At 35.2% G+C, this 18,702-nt stretch overlaps 1 protein-coding gene across 1 annotated transcript in view; it reads left to right on the plus strand.

Moving 5' to 3' along the window:
- LOC105842683 (RING-box protein 2) overlaps positions 1-16,200 on the plus strand; it is a 37,191-nt gene extending 20,991 nt beyond the window's left edge. The window contains exon 2 of the mRNA XM_038010963.2: positions 15,966-16,200. Within this exon, the coding sequence (XP_037866891.1) occupies positions 15,966-16,147 (182 nt within the window). The 3' untranslated portion in view covers positions 16,148-16,200. The remainder of the gene's footprint in view (positions 1-15,965) is intronic.
- The last annotated feature ends 2,502 nt before the right edge of the window (positions 16,201-18,702 follow it).

Below are 18,702 nucleotides of genomic sequence, written 5' to 3' on the forward strand. Positions count from 1 at the left end.
TTTTCGTGACGTTCAGCTATACATACACTGATACAAGACACACCTCCGAATGTAATATGCAAGCTAAATGCGATATGAACTGTACATATATTATACTATAAATAAATGTTTTTGTTATTTAAAGAAGTGACGCGTCACTTTGGCGGGTGCGGTTTTGTGGTATCATTTATCTTGATAAAGTATAATATTGTTATAGACAAACCACTCAATTGTTCGCTTAAACATCCAACGTGTCTAACGCTATAATATTAAGATTGTATTGACGTAGTGACACCATTTAGATATACCAGTAATAATGACCAGTAATGATAGACCAGTAATATGCTGACGGGATTTATTTTGTAAAGTTAAACTAATACCAATTTCTTAAAAATAATTTTATAAAGACAAATTGACTGAATCTGATTTTTTTGATAATAATGTTAAATTCATTAATAAAAAATGAAGAGATCATGTTGTTGTTATATTGGGTTAATAACTGAGTGGGTTAGATCGATGTTCGTCATGAATAAACGCGTGGTCTGCGTCACGTGCGCTTGAAGCTGTGTTTATATTAGTCCCCGAAAGCTCTACATACGTCGCGGCAACGGCGCGGCGGCGGCGTGCCGACATCACATCGTGGCCTCGGGTTCACATAAAACGTATCATAACAATCTAACGGAACATTGACGGACGGGGCAATAATTGTTCCCAGTAATAATGTCAGCGCGATGCAGCTGTACATGACTCGCCAGTTATTGCATATCCATCGTGACAAATATACTTTAATTATTTGGTTGCTTGAAAATTAATTAACACGTAGACTTGAGATATTAAATTAAGAACACCGCGGGATGTTCGTTTTTTTTTTTGGGTTGAAGGGGATTGCCAGATGCATTGACATCTGGAAGATTACGTTGTTACATATTAGATATTAGCTATGTGAGTCTGGAACCGCAATAAAACTACTAAGTCGCGGAACGGAACCCGAGGAGAATATAACAGGATCTGAACGCTGGGACCGCAGGTCGATAGTTTTTTACTGGCGTAGATGGGAAAACGAGCGCACGGTGCCCACTGAGTTTCTCGCCGGGTCTTCTCAGTGGGTCGCTTTTCCGACCCGGTGGTAGATTCTGCGAAGCACTCCTGTTGCTAGGACTAGTGTTAGCAACGCCTCCAGATTTGAGCCCTGAGAGCTCACCTACACGTTAGGGTTACGCTGACAGCCTCTCGTAGGAAAAAAGTAAAAAAAAAGAGCGCACGGACTCCTTGATCGTTCCATGTACCTATACCACGAAGTGAATGCTCATGTGATGGCGGCTGGTCAAGACGATGGTACCGACCTATGCAGGCTTATAGCCACCAATAGGACTCATCACACGTCACTCAAGAGAACTCCTCCTTAATATCTCAGGTAGAGAGACAAGGCGGGAATAACTTGGGAATAAGGGAAAGGTTGATGATAGGTAGTGGCAGCAGCACAAAGTAACTCTAAGGCCAGGGGCCGTATAAAATCAAATAATAAATAAAAAACTATTAAAAAGAGCAATAAGAAACAATAAACGCTTTACAGAGTTTTTTCAGTTGTAAATGAGGTCCTTAATTTTGCCACGCAATCACTTATTTCTCTTAACGAACGCGCGGTGACACGCAAGCACACCAATGCAATTGTGTAAATCAACAACCTCCAAGCATGTGTTTGTAGGAATACATTCACACACACACATATACGTCAAAGAATCAAAAATGTTAGTGGAATATTACCCAGTACAGGGCCGCCATAATGCATAGGCTTCTCGAACGTTCCTCTGGAATGTGCAGCCATGGAGCACGAACGCAAAGCGTAGGGTTGCCATATTTCTGTTGGAATAAGAGTGTTTATTCGTGTGTCGATACGATAAAAATAGACAGTGGAGAAGAAAGATAGATAGATAATTCCTTTAATTTTCACACGCTTTCTGTTAATGTGACTATAATCGTATATAACTACATACGTATTATGAACACCGAATAAAAGCTTGAACAAAAATTTACCCACGTCTAATGATCATATCGTAGCTAATGACACTACAACTTCGATCTGAGCTTATAACGAACCTCACTTGGACCATTATATTTGTTTGAATATTTTATAAAGAAGTGTGTTCTTTTTTAGTGATTAAACTGCGTTTTTGGTTATTTCAAAATGCTCAGTTTTCATCAATACGTATATTAGAAATATTACACCAGTGAGTAAAAAAATATTAATTTCTAACATTAGTTTTGTAGGTTCGCGGCCAACTTTCTATCTTAACTAACTAGTTATTTTAGTAATTTAGACGGGAATAGCCACAACACCCCATAGTAGAGAACATGTGGCAACCTTAGCAAATGATCACGACGCGAGCCACGTCGACTAGTGTAGCTAGTTTCTTTTATTTCCCAAAGCCGTACGTCGTTTTAATGCTTTTGAAAATGCATATTTAAACAGTGGTGGTCGTATAATTAGATACTTCACCGCAATCGTTTTATTTTGAAATTAATCAATAAATAGGACAACAATTTATAATTTTTTATAAAAATAATATATTAAATCCCATTACACAAGTGCAGTTTCAATATTACATTACAGACAAACGTTTAAACCAATTAATTGTAAGGTATGAACAATAATGGTCAACGAATTAGAAACAACAACAAAAAAGTATAAAAAACAATTTTTTTTTGAGTAGGTATTAGTAATTACTGTTGTTATTTATAAAATAGGTACTATCCATAGCCTACCAATAGATATAATCAATATTTAGTGGCGTATCCCTTGTTTTCAATAACAGCACTGCAACGACGTGGTATTGATTCAATCAATTTCATACATTTTTCTAGGGGGACTGAATTCCAATAAATGCTTCATATAGTTCATTTTGACTGACTGATTCTTTTTAACAATATAATATCAGAGATTTTCTATCTGGTTTAAATCCGGACTATTTGCTGGCCAGTCTAAAACGGATATACGCTGTTCGCTTAGGAAACATTTGATGCTATTGGCCGTGTGCTTAGGGTCATTGTCATGCTGAAAGATCCAGGCTACAGGTAGGGAATCATTGTGTGCTCTAAGATATTTTTGTAATCCCATTGATCCATCAACCTTCAATCTTCCGAATGGCTTCAACTCCACATCCGGAAAAACACCCCTAAACTTTAATGTTACCGCCACCGTGTTTTTGACTATACTCCTTGTGTATTTATAATTAAAACCATTGTTTACAGGACGTTTAACATAGCGCTTTCCATCGGAATTTACCATATCTATTTTTGTTTCATTTGAAAATAACACTTTTTTCCATTCTCGTACCGTCCAATTAACATATTTTTAGCGAATAATAATCGCTTCTCTCTGTGTTGCTTGGTAAGAAGCGGTAACTTTCGAGAAGTTCTTCCAAATAATTTAGCTTCCACTAATATTCGGCGTATCAGTTTTGGCGAAATGTTTCTCGGGTCATCCATCAGGCGAAGAAACGTCACTTTTAATCTGTTTGGAGCTTTTTATTGGGTCTTTTTTAGTAACACGAACGATTAGCGTATCTTCTCTGTGAGAGGTTTTTCCTGACCGAACCTTTCTAAGAACATTTTCAACAGTTCCATGTGTTTTATAATGATCAATTGCATTAAAAAATTTCTTAACAGAACAATTTGAATGCTCAGTTATTCTTCTGTACGCCCACTTATGATCTATATGTAAATTAACAATTATTGGCATAGTTGACGCGTCACAACTTTTATTTTTGCCCATTTTGAACAAAATAAAATTCAGATTAAATTTTGAATTGCCGCCACAATATTAGAAAAAGCCAAGAAAGAAATGCTATTCTCCGATTTCCAAAAAAGAATGAGCTGTGAATGCCCTTTTTAAAATGTTTCTAATTACTAATTAGGCGTCCAAGCGGCCAGTAACAGAAAATAAACTCCTACATGTGTAAGACTCATTTTGTAATTAAAAGTATATGTTTTAAATTTTAAGCATTTAATGAGTTTTTTATTTGCGTGGCTATATTATGGCATGATTATTAATTATTAAATGTGTATATTTTTACGAACATTTGTACGTTGAAGTCATACTTTCTTTATTCATACGAAGTGTTTCTAATTATATGACCACCATTTTATATATATACACGCACACACACACGTATATATATACATATATACACGCAAAACATTATGACTCATATGTTCTTAAATACCTAGTTTAGATTTGCTTATTACCAATTCTACGCGGAAAGCTGCTGAATCAAGATATCGTCAGAGATACGTAATATACTTGTACCTTTCCAAGCCGATACGAAAAAGAGAAGATAACAGAACATTTTAATCTTAGACAGATACGAATGTGTCACGCGTCTTACTGAAAGGGGAGTGTCTTATCTTATCGCGTATTAATTGAGATAAATATGCGCTTCAAAATTTCCATGCCCGCTTATGGTGAACTTGCCACACATGTCGAAATTTGGTTCCGGAGGTCCCAATCAGCTTGTTTTCTTTTAAAACGACTTCAACGAGAGGGATCTCAATATGGGGCAGATTTTTAAAATTACATTTCGCTCTCACAAATTTTATAATATAAAATATATGTAAGATTTATTTTTCAACAAAATCACTTGTTCGAAATACTTGTAAGTATTCTTCAGATTCACGCCAAAATATATTTTTAACTCTTTGTATTAGCTCGGTTTGTATGTACGTACCTACATATGATTCGGTTTGCGTGTAACGGTATCTTTGAACGTTATTTTCACCAACTTTAAGGCATCCGATTAACTTGTAAATTTTCACACGTATCATTGACAGATGACAATACAATAATTTTATAATTTCTCTCTAATATATTGACCGGTATTAACAGAGTTAAAAAAATAGAATTTTTTTTGTTAGTTCGGTTCGCTTTTAAGCGTGTTCTTTAGTTTTGAAACTAAATGTTGTTTACTGATGATAGACAACGCTTCTATAAAAAATTACATAGTTTGCAACATAAAATATAAAAAAAATATATATTATATATTTAAAATGTTTAGGTATCACGTTTTTTTAACATTTTATTTTCTTCATAAAATAATTTACAACCTGTTTATCAGCTTATCATTCTTTTATGCATAACTTAGACAGTTTTCAAGTTAAAATTACAAAAGAAAACATGTACCGACAGACCACACTAAATTTTGAACTTATGATATTATCAATATGAAAATTTTGACATTGAAACTGATTTTGTTGGTCGAATACTTAGAATTCCAACCTAGTTCAATGTAAATTATTTGATACCGGTTTTTATTTATTGTCATCAATTAAAGTATGATATTACAAAATAAGAAGATACAGGTATGCGACACCGGCCTTGACTTCTTAGAGCTACTCATATCCTAATTATTTATACACGTATATATTCTCTCCTCATTTCTATTATCATGTATGGTAGTTCATGTTGAGAATTCGCATAAGTACCACCGTCTCGTCTATTTGAAGTCTGATGGATATGACAGCTCTTCTTAAAACGAATCTTCGGCCTAATGTCTCAAGGTTTTATTTGCTTAGCGGCGATTTTTTTTTTTTTTTTTTTTTTTTTTTTTATTGCCTAGATGTGTGGACGAGCTCGCAGCCCACCTGGTGTTAAGTGGTTACTGGAACCCATAGACATCTACAACGTAAATGCGCCACACACCTTGAGATATAAGTTCTAAGGTCTCAGTGTAGTTACAACGGCTGCCCCACCCTTCAAACCGAAACGCATTACTGCTTCACGGCAGAAATAGGCGGGGCGGTGGTACCCACCCGTGCGGACTCACAAGAGGTCCTACCACCAGTAAGGGCTTAACATAAAGAATCTTGTAAATTAGCAGATATGTTTAAATAATAATAAATAAATAAACAAATAAAAATGGTAATAACGTTCACCGCCATCGATCAATACAACCATTACGTTAAGCATGAAATATATTCGTTATGTTAAGATAAATTATGTGCATTAATTGAAATAAGACGTACAGTTCATTACATCACATACCAGTGTGCGGCGTGCGACTACATAGCCGATTATAGGTTCTACCGTAGCTATTTTTAACCAGAAATGCAGTCTTTCTTCGAGCGGGTTTCAAATGGAATGACATCGAAATTTCTAGATAGGTTTGCTCAAAAATTGTTGCATGTCTACCAATTAAAAACTTATTATAATTGACATTGTCGTAAATGATATGGGTATATGTATTTGTAATACAGTATAAACTTTTGAAATACGGTCGTTGGCTTGAAGTGCTTAATATTGGGTTACAGATAATTTATTTATATAGAACAGCAATTACGTGAATAATTTTAGTAGGCGATAAATAGACTTCGTAGAAAAACTAAAATTAAACTAAAATATTCCACTTTTAATTCTTACTATTTCAAATACAAAATTAAGTAGCGTTTAATCCATTGTTCGGTTTCCCAGTGAAAACTAAAATTAGCGTACTTAGTTGTGTATCTTAGATAAGATCTCAAGATATTGCTAGTGCAATTGTCTACACGTCTCATAAAGGATAGTACACGTACGTATTACTTTTTATGATTGAAGGTGCACTGGTGGCCCGGAGGGCTTTCCAGCTTCCACGCCAGTACAGGTGTGCGAGCAAAGGCTAAGCCCGGAGGTGTGGGATTAGTTAACAGCTACCCGAGCGCCGAAGGAGACCTAACAACTCGAGGGCAGCTGCTTCGCGGATGAATCTACTACCGGATTGCAATTGCGACCCGTTGAAAAGATCCGGCGAGAAACTCAGCGGGCTGATATATGGGTTAGGTTGCACGTCGAACTCTTTGTCGAGTTCGACAAGTACGGTTACCGGGGTCCCTAAGCAGGCACCTAGTGTTAGAGCTGAAGGCGCCTAATGCAAGGGTTATTGGATCTGATGGATCCGTAAGGACGTTTCTAGGACGTCGACGGTGACTTGCTCCTGCGTAATTCGGGTTGTAATCAGCGATGGCAACGATAAGACGGTTATCGAAGTAACGTTCCGACGCTAATGTGTGTGTGACTTCATGTGTTTTCGGATCGAGTCGATGTCCAGTTCACCATAAATTCCAGTCGATAGTCCTCACGAACCGCGGAGCTCCGACGGCTAACTTGCAAAAACGAGATTGTAGGCATTGGAGGGTGTCTATGTGCGTGCGGGTCGCGAAAGCGAACACCACACTTGTGTAAGTCATAACGGGTCTTATGCAAGTTTTTTAAAGTGTCACCTTGTTCCGAAGAGACATTTTACTCCGCTTACAGATCACAGCTTTAACAAACATTAAAGTACCGAAAAACGATACTTTGATACTTTTCTGTCTGTGATATATTCGACATGTCTTATAAAAAACACTGGTAGGTAGTGTGTCCAATCTAGTGTAGTGTGTACTCCTGTAGGCGGAAGCCTCCCCTGGTGAAGGTCACGGGGTGATCTGAGGGGGTCGAGACCACTCGGTGCTATCAGGAATCTAGCGCACCGTCGAGGAGTGACATCATTAGAGCGACCCTGGCCTGGCTGGCTAATTCTGACCCAGCGGGATATCTTGCAACACCAGCCACATCTCCTGGGCAGCCTGAGGGGTCGCCAAACCGAAACGGCCGAGGTTCTAGAGCCTTCATTTCGCCTCCAAAGCTCGTCGGCCGGGTGTCTAAAGTGAGCCGCGCGTCTGGTTGTAGGGTCGACCGTGGTAACCCTCTTACCCTGCCCAGGTTCTGACTTCGGCGGAGATTGGACGCTTGGGCGAGAGTACAAGGTAGACATTTAGTGTACAGGGTCCCAAATACCAACCTCGGGCCCACGGTTTCATCCCAAAATCCCCGTGCTGTTCCAAATACTCTGGGCACCCCCTAGGTGCGAAGATCTCGTAGGGAGTTCGGTTCCCGGCCCTAAAAAAAAGTGGATCATATAAGACCGCACGACTAGCTTCGTTCGTCTTGTGTATGCCGCGAATCTGTTATGGGTGCCAACTAGCAGGGAACAGCCGTTGGACAATATAAATGAGACTTCGACCTTGATTTTCAAAGGTAGGTATTGTGGGTGGTATTCATACGAGTACTGGTTACCATTTAACACGAGATAAGCCATTTGTTTGTTTACCCGTCTATCTATACACATATAAATAAAATTGGAGTGTCTGTTTGTAATATTGAAATAACAGCTTTTTACTACATGCATATGAATATATATACGGTACATACACCAAAATAACATTTTTTACAATTTTTGTCTGTCTGTTTGTCCCGGCTAATCTCTGGAACGGCTGGACCGATTTTGACGGGACTGATAGGTAGCTGATTATATAAGGAGTAACTTAGGCTACTTTTTTTAGACTAGCTTCGCCCCGTGGCGTCACCCGCGGTACGAGAATAGCCGCGTGCAACATCGCGGGACTCAGCTATCAATAATAAAATTTAATGTTTCCGAAGCGAAGCAAGGGCGGGTCGCTAGTAGTAAATAAATCAAAATTAGCATATAAGAAAAAGTACTTGTTTAAAGAAATAAGAAAAGCCATAATGAAAAAGTACTTACCACAAATGCAACAAGCTTAAACTATATCAGTTTACTACTAGCCATAGGGTTGCGTCACCGAAAACATGCAGATTCATCGTCCCACAATCAATAGTATCACAACATTAGCATTGCTATGCGCATTATTAATACTTTTAGTTTCAAATCGATACTACCGTTAAAAGAACTTGGGCTAAAATCGTCCTCGTTTGTTTGGTGCTAGATTAGCTAATAAGATACAAAACTTAAACAATATAAATATACGTCCTCCGATATGCGGAACCCTAATATTAGGTGTTCACGTCCATAACGACCAATCCCACATCGGATTAAAACTGGAATAACTGGGTACATTGTGACCGGCCTTCGATGGCATAAAGATGCGCCTTTCATTCTTCGACCTGTCGTTAAATGTTTTTCTGAACAAATTTTAATACTGGTACAAGTCATAAATCTTGATGTATGTATTTTATTAAGATGTTATGTAAGACAACAATGATCCTTCAACATTCAAAATGTAATTTGGAAAATTCTTGCCAAACAGCAGCAGCTTGTTACAGCAGAATATTTCCCTACAACAAAAAAAAAAACAAAGAATTTTGAATGTTATAAAAGTTGTATTGTTTTTTTATTGCCCCTGTAGGCAGGCGAGCATACGGCCCACCTGATGGTGAGTGCTTACCGTCGCCCATGGACTTCAGCAATGCCATGGGCAGAGCCAAGCCGCTACCTACCAAACCTGATTTGACATAAATTCTTATACAGATTATCAGGTAGCTATTTTTGTACGGCAATCTATCATAAAATAAACGATAAAATGACATGAAGATGCATCTAATCTAATGTCATACAATTTAAATGTCAGTGTGAAAATGCAAAATCTTTATATTTGATATGTTGTTTGATTATATTAAGTTACCGATAGTATAAAAAAATAAATCAATCATTCACATATTCCCTTGGTTGTATAACCAATTATGAATGACATTCATTAATTTAGAACATTTGAGTGTAGTTTTTTTTTAATTTGAAATTTAATTATTGCAATCAGTGCAGACTGAGGTAAGCGTTTTTCTAATTAACTGAAGCTTAAAATTAACTGCAGTTTTCTCGTATATTGGATATTTCCCATCTCATTCGCATATGAAGATTAATGTTTCACTCATAATTCACTTTAACTAGGCGTTTAAAAAAGTCCATAAAGTATTTAGTCGTAACGTATTGAATACGTCAAAGTTTGAACGGAAAAATACTGGGAGAAAAGTGCACGAATCAATGCTCCAGCGACGGCGGCGGGCAGATGCGACGAACATTTTATCAGTTTAATTCTTCAATATTTCTTTTCGATATTCGGAGCGGAAAAAATTAAATTATTTTCACAAAATGAATAGTTCACATAATTTCGATTTGTAGAATTATTCTGTGAGCTCAACGTTTAACTGTGTTACGTAATCATTCGTCATATACGTTTATTTTTAATGGTAAAATCTAAACATTTTATATTAAGAACTTTGATTATATAAAGAAAATCAAATATGGTCGTCGGATTGTCGTGGTCTCTTAAGGAGGCAAGGGGTTTTTAGCCGCTGATTTCTCTCTGATGGATTGATGATGATGAGAGGATGAGTTCATGATACGGGGGCTCCTGCGTTGAGACACGGAGCACCCGTCTTCTCGAAACTTCGTTCTTCTCTTCTCTCTCCCCGTCACTCTTCTATGATGATATTTTTTTTTAATTCTAGCCAATCTCCTTCTTTGTTCGCGTCAGTCACATCGTTCTGCCGGTCTATTGACAAGAACTTACGTTCTTTAATAGTAGCTGCGTGACCTCTGTACCATTTGAGTTTCACACCTCTGATGAGCCTGTCTATTTACAACACTAACGAACGTTACGCACACAGAGACAATAGTTTTAATAATGCCAACGTGGTTTCTTATACCAATAAGGTGTGCCGACAAACAGTGCTTGCGTGAGTAAAGCTGTAAACGCCTTTTGAAGTTAACTAATTTCAACAGTGTTATTCGCTCAATCAAACAATACATACGGTTCTGCTGGACTACTAAATCTAACACTTAATTACTTAACTTAATTAGACGATCGATCTTTATTTTCATCCGACTAATATTACCTTTAGTACATAGGTAATTGCAGGAATTCAAATACGCTGAATGACTTTATAAATCAACAATAACGAAATTAAATACGTCGGTAAAGAATTGAGTAGTGTTCTATGGATCTCAGACGGGTGCAATGAAAGATTTATACTGTCGACTAGCGAAAGAAGGCATGCTTTACATAATATAAATTTTTAACAAAAAAGAAAACCATCTTCAAGAGAAAAAAATTATATCATCAACGCAGTCTAAGACAATTAAATATTAATTATTAAGGATAACTCAAAAAATATTTATCAGAAATTGATAAAATTTTAACCCGAATTATGAGAAGCACCAGGTTTCAAATAAATAATAAAAAAATAAAAACCGAAACACCTTGTTTAAAAAATTTATGACGTAACACACACAAAAATGTTGAATAGAGAATCTCCTCCTCTTTTGAAATCGGTTAAAAATACGTATTTTCGTTTAACAGTAACCCAAATACCCACTTATTTATGTGTACGGTGAATGTCTAACGATTACTGCGGCAGGGGCAAAGACCTCGCACATTTCGTCACTATACACAAACTATATGAAGACTAGGTCGGCCCCACTTTAAGACACCAGCCTATATGATGTATAAGATAATTGAAAATTTATCGGGAAACTCACAGTGGACTTTCAGTGATAAATTTAAAGAAATTTTCTTTTCAAGTGTCCACTTTCTAACAAGGTTTTTTTTAAATCTTCTTTACGTCATCATATCATCATCTATGCTCCAGTGATCGAACGTCTAACAGACAAAAACAATATTGTAGGTTGTAGGTATATTAATAAGATATCGACGAAAGTCTAAGTTCAGTCGATTAGTTCTGTATAAATTTTAATTAACATTTATTAAAAGAGCATCGTTGAAACTTGTTCCTTACTTATGTCACCGTCCTTGATTTAACTATACGAATAAGCGTTAAGAGTTTCATGAAATTCTTTACGTAAGAGCTCAATGAGTTTTTTTGTTTTTTTTTTTTCGTTTAGATTTATGTACGTCAGTGCACTCTATAAATAAACGGGACTCGTGGTTCAGTCAACTGTAGATCGCAAATAATCGAGTCGAGCAAAAGAGATCATGGAGAGAATATTTGAGATCTAACACTTTTATTAGACTGCTTTATTCTAATACTAGCCACCCGCCCTCGCTTCGCTTCGGAAACATGAAATTTTAGAAACCTCAAAAATAACAGTATTTCTCCACTATTTAATGGATGTTATTATGCATATAAACCTTCCTCTTCAATCACTTTATCTATGAAAAAAACCGCATCAAAATCCGTTGCGTAGTTTTAAAGATTTAAGCATACATAGGGATATAGGGACAGAGAAAGCGACTTTGTTTTATACGATGTAGTGATAATCCCAAAGGTAAATAAAAAAAATTACTGTACTATCTTAAATGATTCGACGGAATATTGATTTATCGAAAGTAAATTTTTGCAATCTCCGTGTCTCGCTGATTTGCATCACGTATGCGAAAAATCAATACAGCACAGACAGTATAGCAATGACGTTGTATAAAAGTTTAAACTATTTTTATTTTGGGATGCGCAGCGGATGTATAAACAAATTTGAATTTAATAGGTTTCAGTTTCCGCTGATTTAACTACGATATTTTTAAATTGGTTGAACGAGCGATAGATACCGCCTGTATTTACTGGTCAACCACGTCATTTCGGATCCTCCCAATCCACTAACGGTGCTTTTAGGAAACTCAAGCACCGGTCACCGCTCTCGTCGAACCCTTCGTCGCAAGCTACGTAATTTAACCATAAGACACAGCCCACTGAGTTTCTCGCCGGATCTTCTCAGTGGGTCGCGTTTCGGATCCGGCGGTAGATTCTGCGAAGCACGGCTCTTGCTAGGGTGCGTGTTAGCAACGTCGTCAGGTTTGAGCCCCGTGAGCTCACCTACTAGTTAAGGTTCCGCTGAAATAGCCTCTCAAGGCTATCAGCTTAGGTAGGAAAAAAAAGAAAAAAAAACTGGTCAAAGTAGTCTATAGACATCACAACGTGAACGCTGCCACCCCTGAGGTGACACGAAATGTGAGATGAAGGTTTCCATTGTATCGTACTCGTACCACTCCTCGAACTCAGAAATAGACAGGATGGCGGTCAAGTCATTTTTTTCGTTCTGATTACACAGTACATTATTTTTTCTCGTCCTGATTACACAAAGACTGTATCAAATATACGTGAAGTGATGAAAATACTTGGTGAGGAAAATCCAAATGTGTTATGCGATCATATGATAAGATTTAATTATAGAGATAGCCAAAGGCAAAGTTCATGTTACTTCTTTCTCTGGCCTGTTTTTTTTGTTGTTAATTACGTGTATTATCTATAAAAAACAAGCCTTTTTTATCAAATTTGTAATCCTGACCAAGATGACTCAAAGTAATGAAATTATTAAATGTCATCGATGATATGATAATTTAAGGTTATGCGTCATGATAATCGCTTTATCGTTGCCGCCACTGAATACTCTCCGAATCCTGCGCGAGCAGGAGACAGTTACCTTCGACGCCTTAGACACGTCCTTATGGAACCATCAGATAACTCTTGCATTAGACGCATTCATTTCTAACATTAGGAGCAGTCTTAGGGACTTTGGTAACTCGGCAAAGAGGTTGACGTGCAACTTAACCCATACATTAGACCGCTGAGTTTCTCGCCGAAACTTCTCAGCGGGCTTACTACGATCATTCCGATCCAGTAGTAAATTTTTCGTGATACAGCTGCTCATGAGTTGTTAGATCTCCTCTGGAGGCGCTCGGGCGGCTGTTAGCAATCCCTTCCCTTCTAGCTGAGCCTAGCTCGTTCACCTGTCCTAATGAAACTGAAAAGACCTCCGGGCTAGCAGTAACCCTTCATTAAAAAAAAAATCACTTTTTGCGTTGTTGTTGTGAAGAGCGAAGTACAATTTTTGATAACTATTTAACACAATACCAAATTTGATTTATTCTTTGTTTTAAAACATACATTTTGCACAAGTGTTTTTTATATAAAAGATGATTGTTAGCGTTGTGTTTTCAGTTGAAATTAAAATTAAATTATATATTGTTCCTTGCGTTTAAATTTCGAAAAAAATTGTCTTGTCACCGCTAGTGTTTGACAGTTAATTCACACCTTAAATAAAGACTTATAAATTATACACATTAGACACATTAAATAATAATTTGTGCCATCACACTGTTTTCGAGTGTTCCAAAACGCGGAATTGATCTAACATATTAACAATAGTTTTAAAATTTGCTATATTGTTAAATGAAAGATACATGTAAATCACATAATTGTCCGCCTGTAAGGTATGGTACTAAACGTGCTAAAAATATATGACTAAATTTGAAGCACACATGAATTACAGGAAGGTGGAAAAAAATATGTTAAAAGCAATAAATATCGCTACTTACTCACGTTATTTGATTGAATAAAATCAATGAGAAACAAACTAATATTTTGTTAACACTTTGACTGCCGCCATGGTCATATATAATATTATAAGAGGCCACTGTTTCTCAAGTGACGTCATGATAAGCAGAAGCTTAAACTTTTTACAATTGTAAAAATAATCGAAAGTTTACTAGTAATACATTTTTAATAAATGGACAATAAATATGCTAAAATAAAAGTGTATATGTTATGGGTACGTTAAATAGTTTAATATTTAATAATATGCATTTTAATTCATTGTTCGTATTTGTTTTGTAATAATGGTAGAACCTCTTGTGAGTCCGCACGGGTAGGTATCACCACCCTGCCTATTTTCAGCCGTGAAGCAGTAATGCGTTTCGGTTTGAGGGGTGTTTACACTTTGTTAATTAATGTTAATAATTATCTATTTATGTACATATTTAAACATAATCCTAAATTGGGGGCGGAAGACCGTGTGTGAATTGTTCATAATTATAAAAAAAAAGTTATTATATCTTTATCTAATGTCTTCTAGAACTTATGTGTGTTATCCTTTTTCAAACGAGGCTTGTGGCGGCTTGGCTCTGCCCCTGGCATTGCTGAAGTCCATAGGCGACGGTAACTACTCACCATCAGCTGGGCCGTATGCTCGTCTGCCTACAAGGGCAATAAAATGAAATATGTTCTTTGGTAGAATATAAATGCATTTCTAAGCAACTATTTAAGCACACGTAGACCAAATCACGGGCAATGATAATCTGTAATAAAAATTCAGCGGCTTTAATCTTGCAGGCATACAATGATAAACAATACTGACTTACTGCTATTTATTGCAACTGCTTATTTATTAAAACGATCATGTTACATTAAATCATTAATCACTAGTAAAAAAAACTGAGCAAATCTAGACTTAAACTTACACAATATGTAAACAAACAGCTGACTGAAGTAAATCTAAAATGACTAATTGGTCGTGATGAGAAATAAAAGAATAATATCATGAATTACACAACAAAATGTTCTCTGTGTACCTATATAATATATGATTTGATGCTAACTCAGTATCTAATTCGTATTACACTTAAACAATGTCGTCAAAACGTAAAAGTTAAAACTTCAAGGCGTACGCTGTATGTATTTACATAGAAATGTTATTATAATATCTACGTATGTCAATAACCTTATTGCCACAGAGCATTCATTATAATAATATGGTATTACGTACAGTACCAAAACGTTTTTTTGTAGGAAATTTGATGTGTTTTTTAAATATTTTTTCTCTTATCGTTGTATAGTATTGTTTAATTAAAAAAAAGGAATTATTACTTAAATTACATTCACCATGTGCGTCAGTATTCTATAATGCCATCCCGTGACATTAATCTCGTGTAATTTTCTAGTTAATAAAATCTACGATGTCAGACTGCTAAAGAATTGATTAAGATTAATTAGACCAATGTCATTGGTCTCCAGTTGAAGACATGTGATAATGATGGATATAACTGTTTTTGGTAAATTTTGGTACATATTTTTTTTAATTTTTGATACTCATACAAAATTTATAGTGTTATAGAGGATCTTATGACAATTGCCTGTCCGATTATTCATCAAAAAATATATAGATATAGCGTCTCTGGGCGTCGCAAGCCACTGTCACTACTTCTCCCTCATGTTGTATTTATATTTTAACTACCTAGTCCTGAACTTAACAACTAGTTATTTTGTACATCGCATGTCCGCACAGGTGAATATCACCACCTTGCCTATTTCTGCGAAGTGTTGCACCAATGTATTTAAGACTTAAATATCATGGATACCATATTTGGAACCTTTTGATTTTTGATTCTATTACAAATTGGGTGTTGAATTACTCAAATATTCTTTTTGTTAACAGACGCATGTCTTCGGTGCCAGGGTGAGAGCAAGAAGGACTCATACGGGAAGCAGGATTGTGTGGTGGTTTGGGGCGAGTGTAACCATAGCTTCCATTTCTGCTGCATGTCTCTGTGGGTAAAACAGAACAATAGATGCCCGCTCTGCCAACAAGAATGGTCCATACAGCGTATGGGAAAATAAAGTACGCTTTGTATTAAATCACACGAAATAAAGAAGCAGATTTGCAAAATAAATTGCATTTTCATTATTACAGTCAATTACAGTAGACAAGACAAAAAAATAGGAAGCTAGAGAATGCAACCTTCGCTGCGCAAAGGTTATACTTGTATCGTCATGCACACACAGACACTTATGTTTTACTGAGACATTTTGCTAGAAAAAAAACTACTAACTTGATGAATAAAATTATGAGTTGTTTTTCGAATATCCGATTTTAATCATGTAACAAAATAACTGATAGGCTGATTAAATTACAGATGTTTAAGTAAAATAATTGAATTATATCATTTAGCACTCCGTCAAGTCTAATGTACTTGATTGATAACTTTTGTTTGACTATTAAAAAAAAAAGCCTTGAGAGCGTATTAAATTAAAAACCTTACTGAGTGTAAATTGAATTATTTTATTCACAAGTAACTTTTAATTTGTTAGTATTGTAAGTACTTTGTTTACCGAAAACGAATTATACACGTAAACTATTATAATATCTAATAATAAAAAATCAACTCCTAATGAAAAATCGTTAACCAAATTTACAATTTTATTAAACAACTTCAAATAATTAAGGAATTTCAATTAGGTACTATATTTTTGTTCATGCTATGCATTAATTCACTTATGTATCTAAAGTAAAATTTTCATCTGTTATTGATACAGCTATATAATTGTCAAACGTTAAATAAAAACCTAAAACTAAACCAATAGTCGATATTTTAGTCTGCAAAGAAATATATGCAAAGAAAGTAGAATTCCATTAGCGTGAGTTTTTCCGCGCCTGCGCTGTCTGGAAAACAGTTCGAATTAATATGGAATGTCAATAAAACGGTGCTGGCAGAGATTGAAAAATACGAAGCTATGAAATTAATTTCTATTTGATAATATGAACAAATTTACTATAAATATGGACTTTAAATGTCGTTTCTTTGTTTTTACAGGTCAGTATAGTAATGGTCATAGTTTAGTATGTACAATTACATTATAATAAAAACAAATAAAAAAATTATATTTTAAGAGAGCAACATGTTAAAGTCTTAGCAACATATTAGTCTTATTTGAACATGACAATAATGACTAGCATTATGTAATATAATCACGCTTGCAGATCCATTCATTATTAAAATGATATTGAGACAGCATCTATTTGATTGCATCATGAACCTCTTAATTAATCTATTGTTCTTAATGTTAGGTAATCGAGTATTTAGTATACCTATGGCCATATGAATATACATTACAATAATTACAATCTACATTACAATTGAGGATTAACTTTAGTACTTGGCTCAATCTCTTGTGGTACAGAACCGATTCTAATTAATAATTTTTATTTATTTATTTAAGTTCTTCGTAACTTCTGTACCTAGCGAGAAAATCCTAACTTCAGGCCTTCAGTTGTAGGATGTTTATCATTTAATTTATTAATAAAACTGATCATATTCGTAAATATTAAAACTAGCTTGATTTTCAAGCAAATCAAGAACTTCAAATTAAATTAAGTTTTATGACCACGTTTCTTTATTAGATTGTTAAATTTATTATATAAAACAGGAAAATGCAACTTGTTTCAAGGCCTCTAATATAATTCAATAATCAAGTATTTAAATATTTTGTCTAATTAGGCCAAACTAAATTCCCTAAATTAAAATATTATTCGTAGTTTGTTTCATTATCTTCTTATAAATAGTTTCAGGATATTAAATAACGAATCTATATAATAAATATAAATTTAAATATAAGTTGAATGCTATGAATCTCTCAAAGTGATGAGTTATTAAACATAGAAGGAGTTTTTCTCAGTGGTCTATGATTAAGTACATATTATGTAGGTAGGTAGGTACGTATATGATTTTACTATTGCCAGAATACTCTTGCTACAATGCATGTTTTTTACCATAGGCAGAGTAATATCGATTTGCTCCAAAGATCGCAATTCTTACAATGATCCAGATATATTTTCAATGCTAAATCAATGGACTGAAGTCTCCAGATGATTTAATTACTAAGTATGAACGTAGATACAACAATAAAACCTGAATACAATTTTGTTGCTTATTAATTTCACAAAACTGCGTATTAAAATATTGTATAAAAAATACCTATATACTATAATATAAAAAATAATGGTTATAAAAAAAAGTGTACAATAATCAAGTGGCTGTGGATAATGCTCTGAAATTGCTGAATGCTCTGAAACTTGAGTCTGTGTATTTTTTTAAAAATCTAATTCCTGCGTTGACTTCTCATCGTTGATTTGGTAGTTTTCTTCAATAAATGGACTAACGGTAGCCACATTTTCCTCGGCCTTCACACTTGAGAGCTGACCGACGAGAAATGAATTTCAAAATAAAGATAAACTTGGAAACCTACAATTAAATTCTGGATATAATTACCATTAGGTGTACAAGTGGGATATTCCTTGTAATTTTTCGGGGGCTGGTGAGACTTAGACTTTTAATATTATTTTTAAAAACTGTCTAATAAGTTTTCCTGGAAAATTTAACTTTTAATTTTTTTCA

This window comes from Bombyx mori, chromosome 5 (genome assembly GCF_030269925.1).
Source record: "Bombyx mori chromosome 5, ASM3026992v2".
In the NCBI taxonomy this organism is placed as follows: Eukaryota; Metazoa; Arthropoda; class Insecta; order Lepidoptera; family Bombycidae; genus Bombyx; species Bombyx mori.